The 18459-nt window shown below is 44.2% G+C and overlaps 1 protein-coding gene and 1 long non-coding RNA gene across 2 annotated transcripts in view; one reads left to right on the forward strand and one right to left on the reverse strand.

The window, feature by feature from the left end:
- The window catches only part of POU4F1 (POU class 4 homeobox 1), a gene marked incomplete at both ends in the record, with an annotated part of 1742 nt that extends 440 nt beyond the window's left edge, over positions 1-1302 (forward strand). The window contains one exon of the mRNA XM_083855233.1: positions 253-1302. Within this exon, the coding sequence (XP_083711359.1) occupies positions 253-1302 (1050 nt within the window). The remainder of the gene's footprint in view (positions 1-252) is intronic.
- A 7418-nt stretch (positions 1303-8720) lies between these two features.
- The window catches only part of LOC310906096, a 179582-nt gene continuing 169843 nt past the window's right edge, over positions 8721-18459 (reverse strand). The window contains exons 3-4 of the long non-coding RNA XR_014589349.1: positions 9076-9166; positions 8721-8828 (exon numbers count right to left, since the gene is read on the reverse strand). This is a non-coding gene — a long non-coding RNA (uncharacterized lncRNA). The remainder of the gene's footprint in view (positions 8829-9075; positions 9167-18459) is intronic.

Below are 18459 nucleotides of genomic sequence, written 5' to 3' on the forward strand. Positions count from 1 at the left end.
CCCGCACTTCCCCAATCACTCTCTTCCCTCCCGATCCCGCATTCCCTTCACCCGCCGGTCCTACCGCCGGCTCCCCCAACTTTTCCCCCCTCTCTCTCTCCCGTCCCCCGACTTTCCCCCGCTTTCCCTCGGCGCTCCCGCAAACCCCCCGCTCTCTATCCCCGGCCCGTCCCCTCGGCCCCCCGCGCTCTGCCCTCTCTGTGCCCCTGGCCCCGCTCTCCCCGCGCCCCGCTCTGTTTGTGTCTCCCGCAGCTGCAGAGCAATATCTTCGCCAGCCTGGATGAGACGCTGCTGGCGCGGGCCGAGGCTCTGGCCGCCGTGGACATCGCCGTGTCGCAGGGCAAGAGCCACCCGTTCAAGCCCGACGCCACGTACCACACCATGAACAGCGTGCCCTGCACCTCCACCTCCACCGTGCCCCTGGCGCATCACCACCACCACCACCACCACCACCACCAGGCGCTGGAGCCCGGCGACCTCCTGGAGCACATCACCTCCCCGTCCCTGGCGCTCATGCCCGGCGGGGGCGGCGGCGGAGGCGGCGGCGGCGGCGGCCACGACGGGGCGGGCGGCGGAGGCGGCGGGGCCGGCGGCGGAGGGGGCGGCGGCGGCGGCGGCGGGGGCGGCGGCGGCCTCATCTCCACGTCGGCCCACCCGCACTCGCACATGCACGGCCTGGGCCACCTCTCGCACCCGGCCGCCATGAACATGCCGTCGGGGCTGCCGCACCCGGGGCTGGTGGCCGCTCACCACGGCGCCGCGGGGCAGGTGGCCTCGGCGGCCGCGGTGGTGGGGGCGGCCGGCCTGGCCTCCATCTGCGACTCGGACACGGACCCGCGGGAGCTGGAGGCCTTCGCCGAGCGCTTCAAGCAGCGCCGCATCAAGCTGGGGGTGACCCAGGCCGACGTGGGCTCGGCGCTGGCCAACCTGAAGATCCCGGGCGTGGGCTCCCTCAGCCAGAGCACCATCTGCCGCTTCGAGTCCCTCACCCTCTCCCACAACAACATGATCGCCCTCAAGCCCATCCTGCAGGCCTGGCTGGAGGAGGCCGAGGGCGCCCAGCGGGAAAAAATGAACAAGCCCGAGCTCTTCAACGGGGGCGAGAAGAAGCGCAAGCGGACTTCCATCGCCGCCCCGGAGAAGCGCTCTCTGGAGGCGTACTTCGCCGTCCAGCCGCGGCCCTCCTCCGAGAAGATCGCCGCCATCGCCGAGAAATTGGACCTCAAAAAGAACGTGGTGCGGGTTTGGTTTTGCAACCAGAGACAGAAGCAGAAACGGATGAAATTTTCCGCCACCTACTAGGGGCGGGCGGGAGCGGCGGCCCCGGCACGGGGGGCACCGGGGGGGCCGGGCCGGGTCCCGGGGGCCCCCAGGCACCGCCACCGTGGCCCCAGACGCCGCGGGAGAGGCTCCCGGGGACCGAGGGACGATGTAGAAATTAAACGCGAACTGCTCGGGGAGAGGGGGGCGTGTGTGGGGGGTGCGCTATCAATTATTAAAACAAAAAAAGACACCGGGACACCAACGAGAAGAAGGAGGAGAGAGAAGGTAAAAACGCTCTAGAAGCCCGGGGGGGGGGGGGTGTCACTTCTGCCCTCTGCCTTCTCTGCCCCCCACACCCCCCACCCCCAACAGAAAGCGGGAGAAAGAGCAACTAAAAGCGTAAACACACACAGACACACACAATAAATACCGTGACAGCAACAGCCACGACACCGAGAAACCTAAGTCACAACTTTCCGAAGGAAAACAAAACCGACCAACAAACCCGGAAGGCGAAACTGTCGGTGATGATGATGCTACGTTTGGTTTGGGTCTCTTTTCATTACTTCTGCTTTTTCTTTCTTTTCCCTGGCTTAGTAATGAATGAGGACAGCGGTGGTTTGGTGCGGGGGAACTTTTTCTTTGGTCGGCTTGGGTTATTTGTTTGTTTTGTCTTTATTTTTGTTTGGTTTTATGTTTTCCTTTCTGTTGTTTTTCATTTTCCCTGGAACGCGGTTTTGCGCGAGGCTTTGGCGCTGGATTCTTGTCTGTGCCGGGGGAACGGTGAGAGCGGGGCCAGGGCCGGGAGCGGGGAGTGGTCCCCCGAGGCTGGGGAGCAGCCCCTTTCCTCTCCCTTGTTGCCTCAATAATCATAGCTAGCTCAAGGAAAAAAAAAAAAAAAAAAAAAAAAAAAAAAAAAAAAAAAAAAAAAAAAGTTACTCCCCAACCCCTTTGTCTCTCCTCCCTCGCCTGCGTGGTTTGCGTTTCCAGCTGTGTCCAAAGACAGGTCCCTCTCTCTGCACAGATGCATCTGGAGGCAGATGCCAAACCTGCCAGAGCGGGGATTCTCTCCAAAAGGTTATGTTCAGACTCATTAGGGCTCGTGGTTTAACTGTGTTCTTTCTCCTTCCTCCCGCCCCGCTGCTCCCAACCGTGTGCCCCCGGCATCCCCACCAAATCTGCTGGATTTTGGTTAAAGTCCTCCCTTGGTTTCCTCCGAGGGCTGGAGGTTATTGCACCCGGTAGGCAAAAGAAATCACCGGTGACGGGTTTGAAATGCCATTTGTTTCTGAGGGGTGTGCGTGTTGGGAACAAACACACGACAAAAAACCACTTGGGCTGAAAAGTCGTTTATTGTAAATCATAAGCGTTACGTGGAGGAAGGCTTTTGGGAAGGGGGTGTGGGGTTCAGTTTGCACTATCAGAGTCTCTTGGGTTGGAAGCGATGATGTTATTCTGTAATAACGATGCTGGTATTGCTAATAATCGTCAAGGTGCGTTACATGTCTCGTGGATTGAAAACAAACAAAATTATCAGGGCTTGTTAGGTAAAAAGGGGAGCGACGTGCAGAAGCCATCTCTGACTCTGCCTCTTGCCGAGAGACTGCTGAGGCTTTCAAATAATAATAATAATAAAAGAATTTCTGAAAAGAAAATACCATTCAGTTTAAATGAAAACAATCAATAGACTGAAATTATGCATGACATGACCTGGAAAAAAAAAAAAAAAGAAAAAAAAAAAAAAAAAGAAAAAAGCAAAGAAAAGAAGGGGAAAAAAGGCATGGATAGATCCGCGATAAAGTCTCGATATTATTTATTTATTTATCTATTTATTTATCTATTTATTTTATTATTATTATTATTATTATTATTATTATTATTTTGTGTATCATTGTTTGCAGCGCAAACATTCTATGCATTTTGAAACTGAGCACTAAATAGACTAGCTTCTGGTAGAATCTTTTGTGGATGGTGTAATTTCACAGTTTAACTGCCTGTTTTCACCGAAAACACAAACGTTCTTGTCACGTTCTTGTATTTAGATTTAAAAGAGGAAAACAAAAAAAAAAAAAAGAAAAAAAAAAGAGGGGGAAAAAGATAAGAAAGACGATTGTAAATATTTTCTTTAATGCACAAAACAACAACAACAACAAAAAAGGTTACAAACTGCAACCACGTGTGGATCCTGATATGTCTCACTGAATAATCTACCTGTCCATGTATGTTTGCTGAGCTTTCTCCTTGGTTGTGTCTTTATTACTTTAATTTCTATCAGAAATATTTCTGTACGCCAAAATACAACAGGGAGATGTGTCCCAGCATACTTACAAATAAAACAAACGTAAAACCAGAATAGTTATTATTATCATTATTGGGTGCATTTAAAAAAAAAAAAAAAAGAAAAATATTTCGACGGCTGGTAAATTCAAGGTATAGCCGTTAGATGATAAGACTAATTCTACCAAAAAGAAAATAGTGAGAGATGTATTTTTCTGCTAAATCCAGAAATCATTACTTTGAGATAGCTCTTATGTGAAAATCGGTGCTCTGAATAAAATTAACTATATATTAGCTGCGTGTGTTTCTTGAAGTTTATTCTATAACTGCAGAATATAAATCAAAGTAAAATTTTAAGAAGGACTTCTGAAGTATTTCTTTTCAGTGTGCTGGAAAGGATTATGCACCTACAAAATATGTATAAAGAAGAAAAGCTTGGGTGGTTTCAGGTTTATATGTTGTTCTGACTGGCCTAATTGCACTTAATTATGTAACAAGATACTTTATTTTTATTTTGGGTTAATAAATATGAGAATCCTAAACTGATCTCTCCTTATGTTGTGAATGCAATTGTTCATTAGGAACGTATAGGATGCCACCTACTGCTTCAAGTGATCAAAGAACCTCTTTCTATTTTCTGATGACCTGTGACTAGATCAGATGCCAAATGTAAAAAGTTACTTAATAGCTGGGATTATTTCTTCTGTAGTCATATTTTAGCCAAACCTTTTTAATTTTGCCGGTAAATCTGTGAACCAAGACACGTGATGTTCAGAAAAGAATAATACGTTCAAAAAAGCTGTGATTTTAAACAACTGTTGATGTTAAAAAAATAAGCACTAAAGGTATTTTTAAAAAAAACATAGATCTCGTCCACCAGAAATTTACTTGTTTCTGTTGTTATTAACTTGAAATGTCATCAGAATTTTTAATAAATGCATTTGTAAAAATATTATTTTATAGAAAAGTATTACCGGATATCATTTTTTGGAGAGTCAGGAATGAACAAATAAAAACAATTACGAATTCTGGGTTTTCTTTTTCATCTGCCCCAAACAATTGAAATGTTGAAAGCGATACCACGTTTGTATCATTCAGCAATGACCAATGTATGTATTGAAAAGTTGAGGAGTTTGTTTTGTAATAAGTACAATCCTTATCGAGTACAAAGAAAAAAGTATGTTAATAAAACAGATGGTGAAAACAAAAGCTTTGCAGAGTTTCCTATTTTTCATGGTAGGAAACTGTGCAAAACCAAAACGTCCTGCTTTCTGTCAGCTCAATCTGAATAGTTCATAAACCCACAAAATTCTCGTGAGGCTTTTAAAATAAATGCCTCATTATAAATATCGAAAGAAAAAATTAAGTGAGGGAGAGAAGGAAGGAAGGAAGGGAAAGAAAGAGAGAGAGAGAAAGTTTATAAGGTTTAACCTAAGGACTGTTAAAAGTTTTGCATCCAAGGAGAAAAGTAAGATAAAAGAGGGAGAGCCAGAACATGTGTTTGCATTTATTCCCCTACAGTAGCAGCTTCTCGCCTGGAGAAGAGCCATTTGTGCCCAAAGGACACAGATATTCATTCCCCCGCTCCCCGTGTGGCGGCTCTGACTCTCCAGCCTGTGCCCCTTGCCCATGAACCTTTCGGTGCTGCCATCCCCTGAATGGCTTTTTCTCCACCACCGAGGTGTCTCGCTGCTTTCCTGTGTGCTTTTCCAGTCCTAAGTGTACTCGGCTCCCGGAATTTCTGCCTAACACTTGCTCTCCGCTTGCTTTCAACTTAGATTAGGCCATCATAAGTGAGTAACAGACACCCACTGCCACGCTCCTATTGATTTTTACTCTCCTGTGTTATTAAGACTAATTCGGTCCTGGTTCAACAAGTAAAAAGGCTCCCCAGAAGGAGAATGAAGTGTCCTACAGCACTGACTTCATGGTTTATGTGCTTCCCTCCCCGCCTCCCCGTGTTCCCCCTTTCCTCCGAAGAGAAATAGATTTGTCGAAAGATAATTATTTTAACTCTGACGGACTCGAGCGCATAAAGCTTGATAGCGCCGGTGGTGCCCTGTGTTATTCTGGCATTTCCCAAACGATTTTAAATCCCTCCAGTTATTTATATCTCGCTTTTCAGCCTGCGCTATGGGCTTGGGTATTTTTTTTTTTTTTTTAATTTTCTTTTTTGTTTTGGTTTGTTTTGGTTTGCTTGGTTTTATTTTTTTTTTTTTTTTTTTTTTTTTTTTTTTTTTTTTTAGGCTTTATTATATTTACCTGCTGATTCCAAAGCGGAGGCAAGCCTAATTGATTTTTAAAAGATCGGCAGCAGAATTCTAATCCGCTTGGGAAGCCGTTTCCACCTGGCAGCCGCGGGTGTGATTATCAGTAATTATGTTCTTTAGGAGCCGCTGAAATGTCGGGGCGCAGGGCGGGCCCTGCCCCAGCCCCAGCCCCAGCCCCAGCCGGGCGCGGGGAGCGCCGCCGCAAACACAATTACGGGGCCAACGTTAATAATTCATGGGCTGAGAGTTAGAAAATTAATAAAATGAATTATAACAAGAGGCTAATTAAAAACTTTAGTAATTGTTGTCAAGACAGCTTGATGGGAGGCGTGCTGCACGACACTTCCCCCCTCCCCCCCCTCCTTCCCTTCCTTCTCCCTTCCGCTTTTGGAAAGCTTTTTCCTTTTCCTCCTTTGCAACCCCTTCGCACCTGAAGGAGGATCGGTTTGGGAGAAAAGCAGAGGATGAATATATAGGTCAGCTGAATATATCGGTCCCAGAGATGACACCGAGGCGGTAAAACTGCGAGCAAAGTCTCTTCCATCGCAGCGCGACAGAACAGACAGGCGGGCGGGCGGATGGATGGATGGATGAAACCCAGGGCTCAAAAGTTAATTTAAAATAAGATGTCACACATAAATCTTTGAAGAAGCGGCCGAAGCAGAAAGAGCGCCTGCACTGCGGGGCCGGGCAGGGCAGGGCGGGCAGAGCCCGCGGGCACAGGCGCGCACTTTCCGCCTTGTCCCGCAGCTCCCATGGCAGAGACAGGCCCGCTGCCCGCGGGGGGCGGGGGCGCCGCGGGATGCTCGCCCTCCCCGCAGAGCCCCTTTCCGCCCGCCGGTTTCAGATGCAGCTCTGGGGCTGTTCCCGCGGGCAGAGGGGACAGGGAAGCCCGGGCTCTGCACGGCCGCCCGTTTCTGGCCGTGTCGCCGGCCCAGCCCTGCTCGGGACCTCACCCTGGCTGCTCGTCCAGGGACAGCTGTACATGCAAAATCTGCTTCCCAAATTGCAGTCACAGCCCCTCTGGGAAAGCAGGCGTCCTCCTTTGAACCGCTTTTTAACTCCTTACCTACGTGTACCAAAGCATCTCTAACTCTGGGGGGAAAGTGGTTAAACACTTCTTTTTATTTTAATATAAAATTAAAATTTATCAGGCAGTCGGGGGGTAGGGAAATTACTTTTAAAAAATGATGTCTTAAGATGTTAATCACTCTAAAGGCTGTATTTAAAGTATTTAAAAGGCTTTATATAAAAATTAATATTTTTTTAAGAGACACTCGGCCCTGGTAGGTTGAAGATAAATTGTAACTTCTCACTGATTTCCACAAACGAGCCATAAAAGACTCCAAAGTGCCTCCCTGGGTGAGAAGGCGGCCGAGCCCGGCGCTGGCAGGGGCTGCACACGGGGCAGGTCCGTGCAGACACACGGCTCATACCTCACACATCGGAGCCACGAGAGGGGGTTTCATCCCTTGCCCGAGTGGAAGAAAGAAATTTGAAATTGTGAGGCAAAAGCTAAAAGATGTAAGATCTGTGTATATGCTTTTGGTTTGATTTTTTTGTTGCTGTTGTTGTTGCTTTTTAAATTTTATTTTAAAACTGGTGTTCCTTGACAAGAGGATGGCATGTCAGCATGAACATATCCTTTACGGGCTGTGCGGAATGGAGACGAGGCGGCCAGAAATACAACTTAGCCCTCGATTATGGTCATTATATAAACCGAATTACTAACAAAAGTTTGTTTGGTAACTAATTATAGCTCACTAAATCTTTGCCTCTCTTCACTTCAGCATAATGTATACAAACTTTTGTACACGCAGATCAGAATAAAACAAAGTGTTGACAGCATCCAGCAGTGGAAATTCACTTACACAAGACTTTTTTTTTCACTGAAGTGTTGACAATAAACATTTAATGAAGGCAGAGACTTGGATGTCTCCAGACAGTGTCAGAATACTTTAAACAGACCATTAGCATGGCTTCTTCTACTTCAAACAGAGCACACTATACCATAACATTATAAAAATACAAACTATGAAACAAATAATCTGTTTATACAGATATTTTAAGCTGTTTTCACCAGCTCTGACATCCCCTGTATTTAGTAACAGAAACTTACTCATTTCAGATTACTCGCGCTTAAAAAATGTTAAATACAGTTAATGCAATATTAATCGCCCTTTGGTGATATAAAATGCAATATTTTCAGGCAGCTATTGAGCTTTTCTAGAGGAAGAGCTGATGAAAACAGTCACAGCTGAATAGTGGAGAGAAAAAAGCTCGGTATTTATTGCTTTTGTTTGGCTTTTGGCTACAGAGACAGGAACATTCTAATGGGGTAAGGACATTTATTTTATCTGCAATCTATTGCTGCTGGAGCAGGAGTGGCAGATGGGGTTTGGTGTTATATTCACAGAGTAATTTAGAGCAAATCCTAATAACTAATAATGATTTATGTTAATTTCAATCACTTATGTGACTTTATTAAAGCTCTGCTGTAAGAGGAATAGAAGGGGAGGGGGGGGAGAGGAGAGACTGGAGAGAGACAAGCTGTGTCTGTCTGAAACCGAACCGCAGGCTTGAAAGGTTGCTCTGGTGGGCTCCAGCGAAATTTCTGACGCGAGCAAGCAGGTTTTTGCTTTTGAGACTCTCTATCGTCCGTCGGCGCTAATTTCTTAAAAGAAAAGCCCCGTGTAAAAACCCCGGGCACCGAGGAGAGGCAAAGCAGGATGGAGAGGGAGCAAGAGAAGGAGAGAGCGCGCGAGGGAGACTCGTGTTATGCAAAATGTATTGATTGTGTGTGAGGAATGTGCGATGCTGATGTGATGGGCTCCCGAAAGAATAGAGGAGGCTACTGGCGAAATAGCTAAGAAAGCCCCAAATACACCTACAGGGTACAAAACTTTTATTCCGGGCTGCTTAAGCGTAGTGGAGATCTACAGTTCTCTACTCACGTTGCATCGGTTTTAGTCCTCACCGAAAATCTCTAGGAGGCTTTATCCCACGGGATTTTGTATTCTTTTTAGGGAAAAAGAAAATAATTATAATAAAAAAACAGCTATGTCAATGACCCTTTCCTATTTCCCCCCATAATCTTCAGATTTATTAGTAACTGCTAATACTGAAATGTGCACACATAAACACAGGGGCACAAGTCGCCGTGTGAGCATTGAAAGAAGAGATATTTGTGAAAGGCAGGAAATCTCAAACCAGCTAGCGCTGCTCTGCATAGGGTCGGTTTGATGTGTGAGAGAGGAGTACTTACAGGATTTTGAAAGGGGAGGGGGTGCTCTTCGCTTCTGGCAATTTACTTTCCCAGGCACCTTTATGCGCTTTTCTGCCTTAAGGCATACAGTCTGAAAGTAAAACAACATCAAAGCTCCTTATTAACACTATTTTACTGAAATCAGAAGATGAAGCTACCTGAAACATTTAATCTGGTGTTAGCATCTATTTCCCAACAAAACAGCCAGAACAAAGTTAAAAAGAGTCGGGGCAGCTGCCTGCAGGAGACTACACGGCAAAGTGCAGGGAGTGATGTGTGTTTCTATCAGAATCCTTGAAATGTATTAAATAAACCTCAGGTTTTGCTGCATTCTAACCCACTATTTCGTCTAATATAATTCCTCCTTCCAAACAGCACAGCTGGGAATAAACTCTCTCCCACACCGCCGGGTGCATTAGGTGAGTGTTCCTTGACTTCTGGGTCATTGGCAGGAAAGTCTATTCTGCACTGCAAGTTGGCACTGCATTGTATATGCGACCGGATTCCACAGAAGGCGATTTTTGTGTGCTCTGTGGTAAAGGAGTTTTATACATAGCAATATCTTTATATATTAAAAAAAAAAAAAAAATTGAGAGAGGGAGAGAAATCTCTAGATTATGTACAAGCAGTAATGCCGATGTAGCTTTTCTCCTCTTCGTTTGAAAGCGGCGCAGGACTTTCAAGCCCGCCTGGGCGTGCACGGCTGCTTTTTGAACTCCAGCACGGCGGAGGCGCCGCGGGCGGGCCGCGCCAGGCGGAGAGAGGGAGCGGCCGCAGGAGCGGAGCGGCGGCGCTTCAGCACCACGGAGAGCTCCGGCGGGCGGCGCGGGGCGAGGGGAGCCTGCCTGCCTGCCTGTCTGTCTGTCTGCCCGAGCCTCCCTCTGTCCGTCTGCGGCGGCACAGAAGCCTGTAATATGTTAATAGCCGTAGGGTATGCCCGAGGTACCATCTCAAGCTGCTTCGCACACCATATGTCAGGCCGTTAGCCACATGGATCTATTAATCAAAGGGGGAGAGAGGAGAAGGGAGAGGCGGGCAGGGGGGGAAGGGAGCTTTTCATACCCCACCCTGTGCTGCTGTACACTTTCTCCTTTCATTTCTCTCAGATATAAAGACCCGGAGTACCTCGAATAGGCAGCTGTAATTCTCTTTTGATCTGCTCTTTTATAGCCTCGGTGTAACCAGCTTGGGTTAGTGGACAGCGATATTTGAGGCGGGAAGGGGGAACGCGTCCCGTTTCCCCCGGCAAAGGATTTGATTTTAAAGTGCTGCTCAACTTCTGTGGCAAAGGGGGTCTCTGTCCGCCCCTTCAGCCCCTTGCGGAGGGTGTGTCTGAGAAGAAGCTTTTTCTAGCGAATCAAGCATCGTCTCCCCCGCAGGCAGCCAGAGCTCTGGCCATCCTCACCCCTTTTATATCTGCCCTATTGCCTATTGCCTCACATCATTTCTTCAAGGAAGGTTTGTCCCACGTGAGATCCACCAAAGGATTGGATCCACAAAACTACCGGGTGAAGGAGAAGCAGCAGTCTGTGTAGGAGAGCGCTCTTGTGCATGTGAATTTTTCATGCAGCCCTCAAAGCGTGCCCACATAAAATTGTGCCTTTCAGGCTCAGCGCCCGAGAAGATGCACGGGTTCTCAGCTCTGGTTTCTACTCTTTGTTTGGAAGACAGGGTTTTGGGGGGGACTTTGTCTTCAGGGTTAGAATGAACATGCTCACACGGGCTCCTCCTGGACCTCGTTTGCCAGTCCGTAGGTGACGCGTTGGGGCAGCACTGCCCCGACAATTGATACTCCCGACCTAATTCCGAGGTCACAGGGTTATTTACTCTTTTTTTTTTTTTTTTTTTTTTTTTTTTTTTTTTTTTTCACGATGACCGAGAGGGAGGATTAAAGAAATCAACCAATCAACCTATTGTTCAGGTACCTGCTGCATAAAGTTTCGAAATTCTAGACTATTATAAAAGCAGCAGCTCAGGAAAACGACTGAGGAAAGTTACTGAGTGGTGGAGGAGGGGAGGGCAGGATCGTTTCAGTGTGCCAGGATCCTGTAGCACGGACCGTATGGGTGGATGGGGCAGGTTCCCTATCCCTCATCTCCAGATCAAGTGACACTCATGCGTGTGATGCAAATGATGGAAAAACACCCGAAGAAGAGGAAAGGATGCAGGCTACAGCTAACACAAGGACAAGATCTGTTGTTTTGCAGATTTATGTAAAAAGCACAACATCCCTCAGCTGGCTGAAATTCCCTCTGTTAGTACTGAGCATCACAGAGAGGCAACTTAGAGGGAAGAGGCGCCTGAGACCATTTCTGCAATTGCAGACATAGGATAGTAACCCTATTGATATGTATTCCATGGTAGAGTGCATAGGTTATGTTGAAGTCAGTCTTTAAGACTTACTTTCAACTTATTTTCTAACATTTTTCCTCTTTCTATGGCTGAAAAAACAATGAGTGCATCTGTGTTTAGATCTAAATGTGGCACCCATCTTGCAGAACCTTTGCTTTAATACAGATTGTATTAAACCTACAAAAATACGATTGCCTTTCAGAGCAATACTTTGCATAAAGACAGGGGTAAACGCATGGGCTGAGTGTCAGTTGATTCTGCATTTCCACCTAGCAAAGAGTCTCTTATTACCTTTAAATTTTGGTGCGCACACCACCCATCATTTTATTCCTCTATTTAAAAGGTAACCCATATATCTGTCGTTTTAGGTTTCCAAAGACTCGTAACTTAATTCCTTCAGGCTATTCATCAGCACAGTAATTAAACTAGCAAATGGATGTAAATAAAGTGAAATTGGTTTCATGACAGATGAGCCAAAGAGGCCTCTGACATGAAACAAGCCAGGACAATAATTATTTCTGCACCGGGCTATATGAGGAACTCCATCTGGATTTATTAGGTGCTGCAAGTTATTTGCTGGGAGAAGGCAAGACAGGAGGACTCACTTTAATTTGACGTGGGTTTTTTTTTTTTTTTTCCTTTTGGCATCCTAAGTAGGTTAGAGAGATAAAAATCTTGGAATTAACTTTGGCAATACTCTGAGATACTACCCAATGTAAAAACACGGCAGGGAAAATAGGTAGTACAGGAAAGGCTTATTAAACAATTTCTTCCCAAGCGCTTAATAGAAGAAAAATCTACTTTGAAACACTCCTCTCGAACCATCCCCTGTTGAAAACCAATCCAGACCATCGTGAGAGCTAGTGTGTACCTCTCCTTTTCTACAAATATGCATACGAAACAGTAGAGGCAATAGAAAGAAGGCAAATTTGGAGAGCTTGGGAATTCTGAAGAGCTTCTATTAAAAAATAAATAAATTATAATCTCGGCTAAATGGTGTCTGTTAAGATCACTCCGCTCCCTCTTCTCTGCGAAGGAAAAGTTTATTGCTGAGGAGGAGAGAAGAGAAAAGGGCTGTGAAAGGGAGGGTATGGATTCTGCAAGGCTCAACTGTAATTGGAGCCATCAGGTCCAGCTTGGAGTGGAAGTAATATACAGAATAAATAAAAAAAGGGCTCTCACAGCAGGTGCAGATTAGTCCCTTTTCCCCTGAAAAGATTAGAAACTGACTGCTTTATGCTTAAACGTACTCTCAATTATTTAAGCGCCCCTTCGTGATTAGCAAGTAAAAGTAACGCTCCAAAGCGCTGAAGAAATGAAGCAAGAATAACAGCGCTTTGGCCCAGCTCACGCAGCTTCCCGGCACACGGCTCAGAGCGGGGAACTCTCTGGATACACACACCTGTAGGGTGGGGAGGCGGAGGGGGGGGGGGGAAGGAGAGAGGGAGGAGAAAAGGAGGAAGAGGGCAGGTTCAGCGCGGTAAAAATTCCGCAGGCTACAGTCCAACCTGATTTCAGAGGCGATTTGGATCCGTGGACAGATTTTCACAGGAATGCTGAACCCTCAACATATTTTCCACTGGGAAGGGAAAAAAAAAAAAAAAAAAAACCAAAACCCAATCTCACACCAAAATCCCAAACACAACCTTTCCCCCCCCACCCCCTCCCCAGGCATTCTCTTTGAATGGGCTGGAAATGAAGCGCTGACGCCTGTGTTTGCATACGGCAGTTTGATCAGGGTTCACATCTTTCTGCAATCAAATCACAGGCGTTTTCCTCCCTTCCTCATGGAGGGGACTGTGATAACTGCAAAGCCGAGGAGAGATCCTAAAGGGACTGAAATCCCCTTATGTCTGAAGCTGTCCCTTTTAACACACACCAGACTAATTATTTAAAAGTTCTTGTAAAATTAGAAGACATAGCCCAGTCCTTTAATTAGAATACACTGTGAATAGGGATAGCATATGGAGGGGAATGTCAAGAAGAGGGTGCCAGGGGCAGATCCTAGGAAATCTGTATTCATTTCTGCCTCCTATTTGTTCAGTAATCTCTACCATCATAACTAAATCTTGGAGCACTGATGTAGTTCGAGTTGTTGTTGACTCAACGTCAAAATTCAATCACTGGGGGTTTTGCATCAGCCGGGCCACTTATTTGTCTAATAAATCCGTCATTTTGTAAGAAAAATATTTGAGCAGCCGTACTTGACCTCTTGGTATCCACAAGCCACATTTATTTCTACCAGTTTACAAATGCAAAATGGAGATGATCATCTTAATGCCTCGAGGTACTGTGTTGATTTCTGATTGGATTTTAGATGGAAATGTCTATTTTAAATACCCTGTGATTAAATTGTACATATAATAGAATTCATGCCTCTTCAAACCAAATCGTGATTTGCGAACCCCGAATTTATTTTAAAGGAACTATTATTTAAGCAAAGATGGTTTCTTAAATGATTTGTGACACCCCTCGCGATAAGATTTTATTATAGCCGGGCATCTTTCTTACTGGGAAACTTATTTTGACCCTGGAGCGTTGGTAATGTGATGGAAAGGTGTCAGACTCGGTGGGGTGGAAGAACTCCCGTTTGAGAGTTCTGTCTGGCCCCTGCCATCCCGCGCTGGAGGATTTGCTGCCTCTTTATACCCACATTTCTTCCGAAAAGAGAACCGCGCTGCACAAGTTTAATTGCAACTGGGGGAAAATAACTTTCTCGAGAGCTTTTGTGCCGGGGGGAGGGAGATGGGGCGGAAGAACGGGACCATAGGAGATCAGTGTCCGGAGAGGGGAGGTTCGGGAGCCTTGGGGAGGGGAGGGGGATGGCTGGTCTCCTTCAGTATCGACCCCCAGCAGCTCTCTCCTCTGCCTCCCACCCCTCGAGTTTTCCCCTTGGGCGGCTGCCGGGTCGTTCCGTCTCCATGGAAATGGAGGGGGCGGCTGTCGGCCCGGGCAGCGGTCATTATTCCCGCATTAAAGCAGCCATCGATTCGCTCCCAGCGCCCACTCGCGCTGGAGCACCAAGGGCCAGGCTGGAGCCGCGGGGACACTCGCCCGGGAGCATCCCCCGAGAGCCACCCCCTGCCAGCTCCTGCAGGAGTCGCGAGAAAGGGGGGAAAAGGGAAATATTTCAGCATATTGGAAATATTAATGTTGGCTTGTAGGAATTAATGTAATGGGTCATGGTTATTAACAACTTATAAAGGCTTAAATCAATATAAATTAATTTAATTATGATTTCTAATTACATTATGCATGATCAATTTGAAACACTACATTAAAGATAATTAGAGCAGGGTGCTAGTCACTAATCACTTCCCTAATAGCTTAATGAAAAGGAATGCCATGTATTACCTGTGGGGTGGACCCACGAAATAATATGAATGCTTGTTTTCCAATGGAAAATAATTGTACCTTTTAATAGACGTTTTAATCACTTTATTGTAAGCACAGAGCGGGTTTGGATTTTCTATGTGGCCTTGGTTAAATTTTACTGGTGTTGATTAAAGTGTTGATATATTACGAGTCCGCCTATTGATGACCCAAAGGAAGACTAACTTTTATGTGAAAGTGTCATGCTGTCCTCAGAAGCCAGTGCCAAGAGGTCACAGTAGATGGAGGTCCTAACTTAGCATAATGGGTTTAACATTTCCATGACATCATCAGGGAATCTGAAAAGGAGTCTAAGGATAATCAGAGTGGTCATTCAGAAGCAGAGTAAATATTTTATGAGGATATATAGAAGACAGGAAAGAAGGTTGTCAGAAAGGTGAATCTCTACTTCTTCATGCTCTATGAAGAAGGTTTTTCGCTTGGTACCAATTTTGATTGAAAACTCGTGTATTGTTAATAAAAAAAAGGCAGATCATGACCATTGAAGAGGTGATTCCTCTTTTAGTGGATGATCTAAATAAATTTGTCTTTGTGGTTGTCTTGAGGGCTTACAGGTTATTTTTCTCTTTTTTTATATATAAATGCATCCTTAATTGATTATTTGCCTTGCATATTGTCACTCAGGTATGTGTTCCTACGTTACCAATAAAAGTTCATTTATTGCTAAAATTAAAAGCAACCAATGTAAATTAATGCTTTGTACATGGACACAGTAAGGCAGATTAATTGAAAATGCTTTCCCTGTGATTAGCCTTATTTTCCTATCTTTGCTTCATAACCAAAACAGTACTTGCAACACACATCTTGGTTAGAGTCATTATATAATTCATAGTTTTCAGAGAAGTAATGTGCAATTAGGGAAACTGAGATTTGAGGAGAACAGTAAAGAACAGTAGCATATAATACTCACATTTGTCACAGCAAGACCTGTTTGAAGAATTTTCCTTCTTTTAAGGTCTGATTGGGACCTACAAGCTTTGGGACTCCTGAGGATAACACTATCTGAATAAAAAGTAGAAGTGAAAAAAGAAAGCTTAAATGTCACCCAAGGAGTGCAGCCCTTTAAGGCTAAGTTATTAGGAACATACTGATTTTAGTACTGAACCATACAACTCTGGATGGAAGGATTCCAGGAATATACAGCTGTTCTTTTTCACAAAGATTTCTGTCTAAAAGTGCATAACAGAATAGCTGTCCCACCATTCCCCCATGTCCTACAGAGAGACGGTAGAGGCAGTAAGTAAGAATAAGAGTTCCTAAGTATTTCAGTGAAATGGGACAAACTGCAGGATGAATCTGGTCATTCCTCTGTTCACAGTTTGAAATGATGTGGCCTCATACTGCCAAGATCCAGGGACATGATCTGAGAGAAATTTATGGAAAGGTTTTGAAAAGCACAGTTCTCCAATCTCAAACTTGCTGTATTTCTTAACAACAACAACAACAAATCATTTGCAGAGGCCCTTGGTTCTTGAAAGGAAAGCTCTTATATATGGAAGCAGAAATAAATATATATGGCATCTAACACCTCAAACTAAGAGTGGGATATCAGCATGGCTTAAAACAACCAGGTGAAAAAGCCTGATAACACCAGTGGAGATACATTCTTGTGGCTTCTGTATCCCTTCAGCTACAGTAGCTATTCCAGCTGTTGTGACTTTCTTGCATCCTGACTCCTGCTCTAAATAAAATGATTTCCATGACTTAATCTCACATCATGAGTGAGGAATCCCCAAGCATGTGTCTCAGGTAGCCAAAAATCTCAAAAGGAGAAAAATAGTCCCCTGGATTTCACAAATAGCCCAAGGACTAAAGCTTGTATGTAAACTCATGTTGAGATATGCCTTAATCTTCTCTGCCTCAAATAAATATTGCACCAGCCTATGTTTTTCCTTTCTGCACCAAAGTTGGGAGAGTCTAATCTACCAAAAGGTGCAAGTGAGGCATCAGCCTATATATCTGCTTCTGAGAATATTGCTTTTCCTCTTTTATTTATTTTTTTTTTTTAAGTTCAAACATAAAGAAAATCTTTGTTTTTGCAGGGGACCCTTGGTTAGAAAAGCCTCACCTCTACGTTGTTGAGTGGCTAGGTTGAGAAGTACGTGGAGTTTGTGTTTTATGCTGTTTTTTTCATATAGCAATTGATTTCAGATAGCACTTCAAACCAAGGAGAGAGCATGAGTGCTGTTTGTATGCAGGAAAAGGAATGAAAATCACTCTGTGAGATATAGTGACAACTGAAACAAATATATAGCTTTGTAGCTACAGAATTATCCTGTGCTCCTCTCTCTAAACTAAATCTGGTTGTTAATAATACAAATACCTTAGTGGTTCAAACACACCTTTGCATGCTTTCGGATACCTTCTGAATGATTGGCATATTTGCAATGGTGACAATTCACCAGAGCCTTAAGATTAATTTTCATAAATTTTTGCTCAAGTTTTTTGTTGAATGCAAAATTGATTTTTTTCCTCACCCAAAATTAAATAAAAGGACATTTTAAATTATTTTTAATAGTTATTTTTATAGTTTATAGTTATTTAAATAGTCTATATTTTTAAAAATACATTTGCTCCCTGGCATTTCAAGGCTTCCCCTTTTCTGATTGATGGATTTTTTTTTTGCAAAATTCACTGACAGCTGCAGGCAAATATGTTAGCAGAAACTTTAATAAAGTCTTTGTTTTTTAAAGCTTCAAAACTAAACCTGGAGGCTTTAGTTTTCAGCAAGAGAACTGAGTACATTTTGATCAGTGGCTGTTTTAGTGCTCTGCAGGTAAGATAATTGTGTCTGATCAGGTTGTCATTGTGATCTTGATAGTGAGCTGTCACACTTGGTGTTAATATGTTGGGTTGTAATGATATATTTGAAAAAAAAAATTAACTGTTCAAGATTGTATCACAGTACCAGCTAATTGAACATTAGGTACCATGATTTTTTGAAAATACATAGGGCTGTGCTGGAGAAGTTTCTAAGTAATATGAAATAAGGGAAGATCTTTTCAGCATCCATAGGAGACTGAAGAGGATGATGCTCTTAGCATGAAATTAAATATTAATAATAGGGAGAGGTTGGACTTATTTTTATTCTCTAAAACATTGTTAATAAGTCTCAGTCTGGCATTGAAAACATTAGGCATATTATTGTGTGTCTCACCTTTTTAACCTTGTTTGCATGTTTAAGTAAACATATTTTAAGGTTTTTTTTTTTTTTTTTTTTGTGATTAGTGACAAAAACAATATGTGTGTTAAATAAGTGCTGGGCTTGGGAGAGGAGCACATTCTGGCTCAAATTCATCTGTCACAAACTGAGTAAGTCACGACAGCCACCAACAATTTTATTTGTATTTGAATTGCGTGTAGTTTGGTGGTCCATAATAAAGGACAAGAAAGTGGAGCTTAAAGTTATCTATGAAAAAAAAAAAAGAAGAAGAAAAAAAAAGTAGAAACGTTAAAAAATAAACTGGATTAGGAAACAGATGAATATAATGACCTTCCTTACTCTCAATCATGTGCTGCCAGATAAGTGTTTGAGTCTGAAAAATTGCACTAATGAAGCTATTTGAAGGCTTTTGTGGACAACTGCTTACTCTTTGAAGATTAAATGAATGATGTTGATGTGATTAATCTTAGTACAGG

The sequence above is a fragment of the Zosterops lateralis genome (assembly GCF_965231275.1).
Source record: "Zosterops lateralis genome assembly, chromosome: 2".
Classification (NCBI taxonomy): Eukaryota; Metazoa; Chordata; class Aves; order Passeriformes; family Zosteropidae; genus Zosterops; species Zosterops lateralis.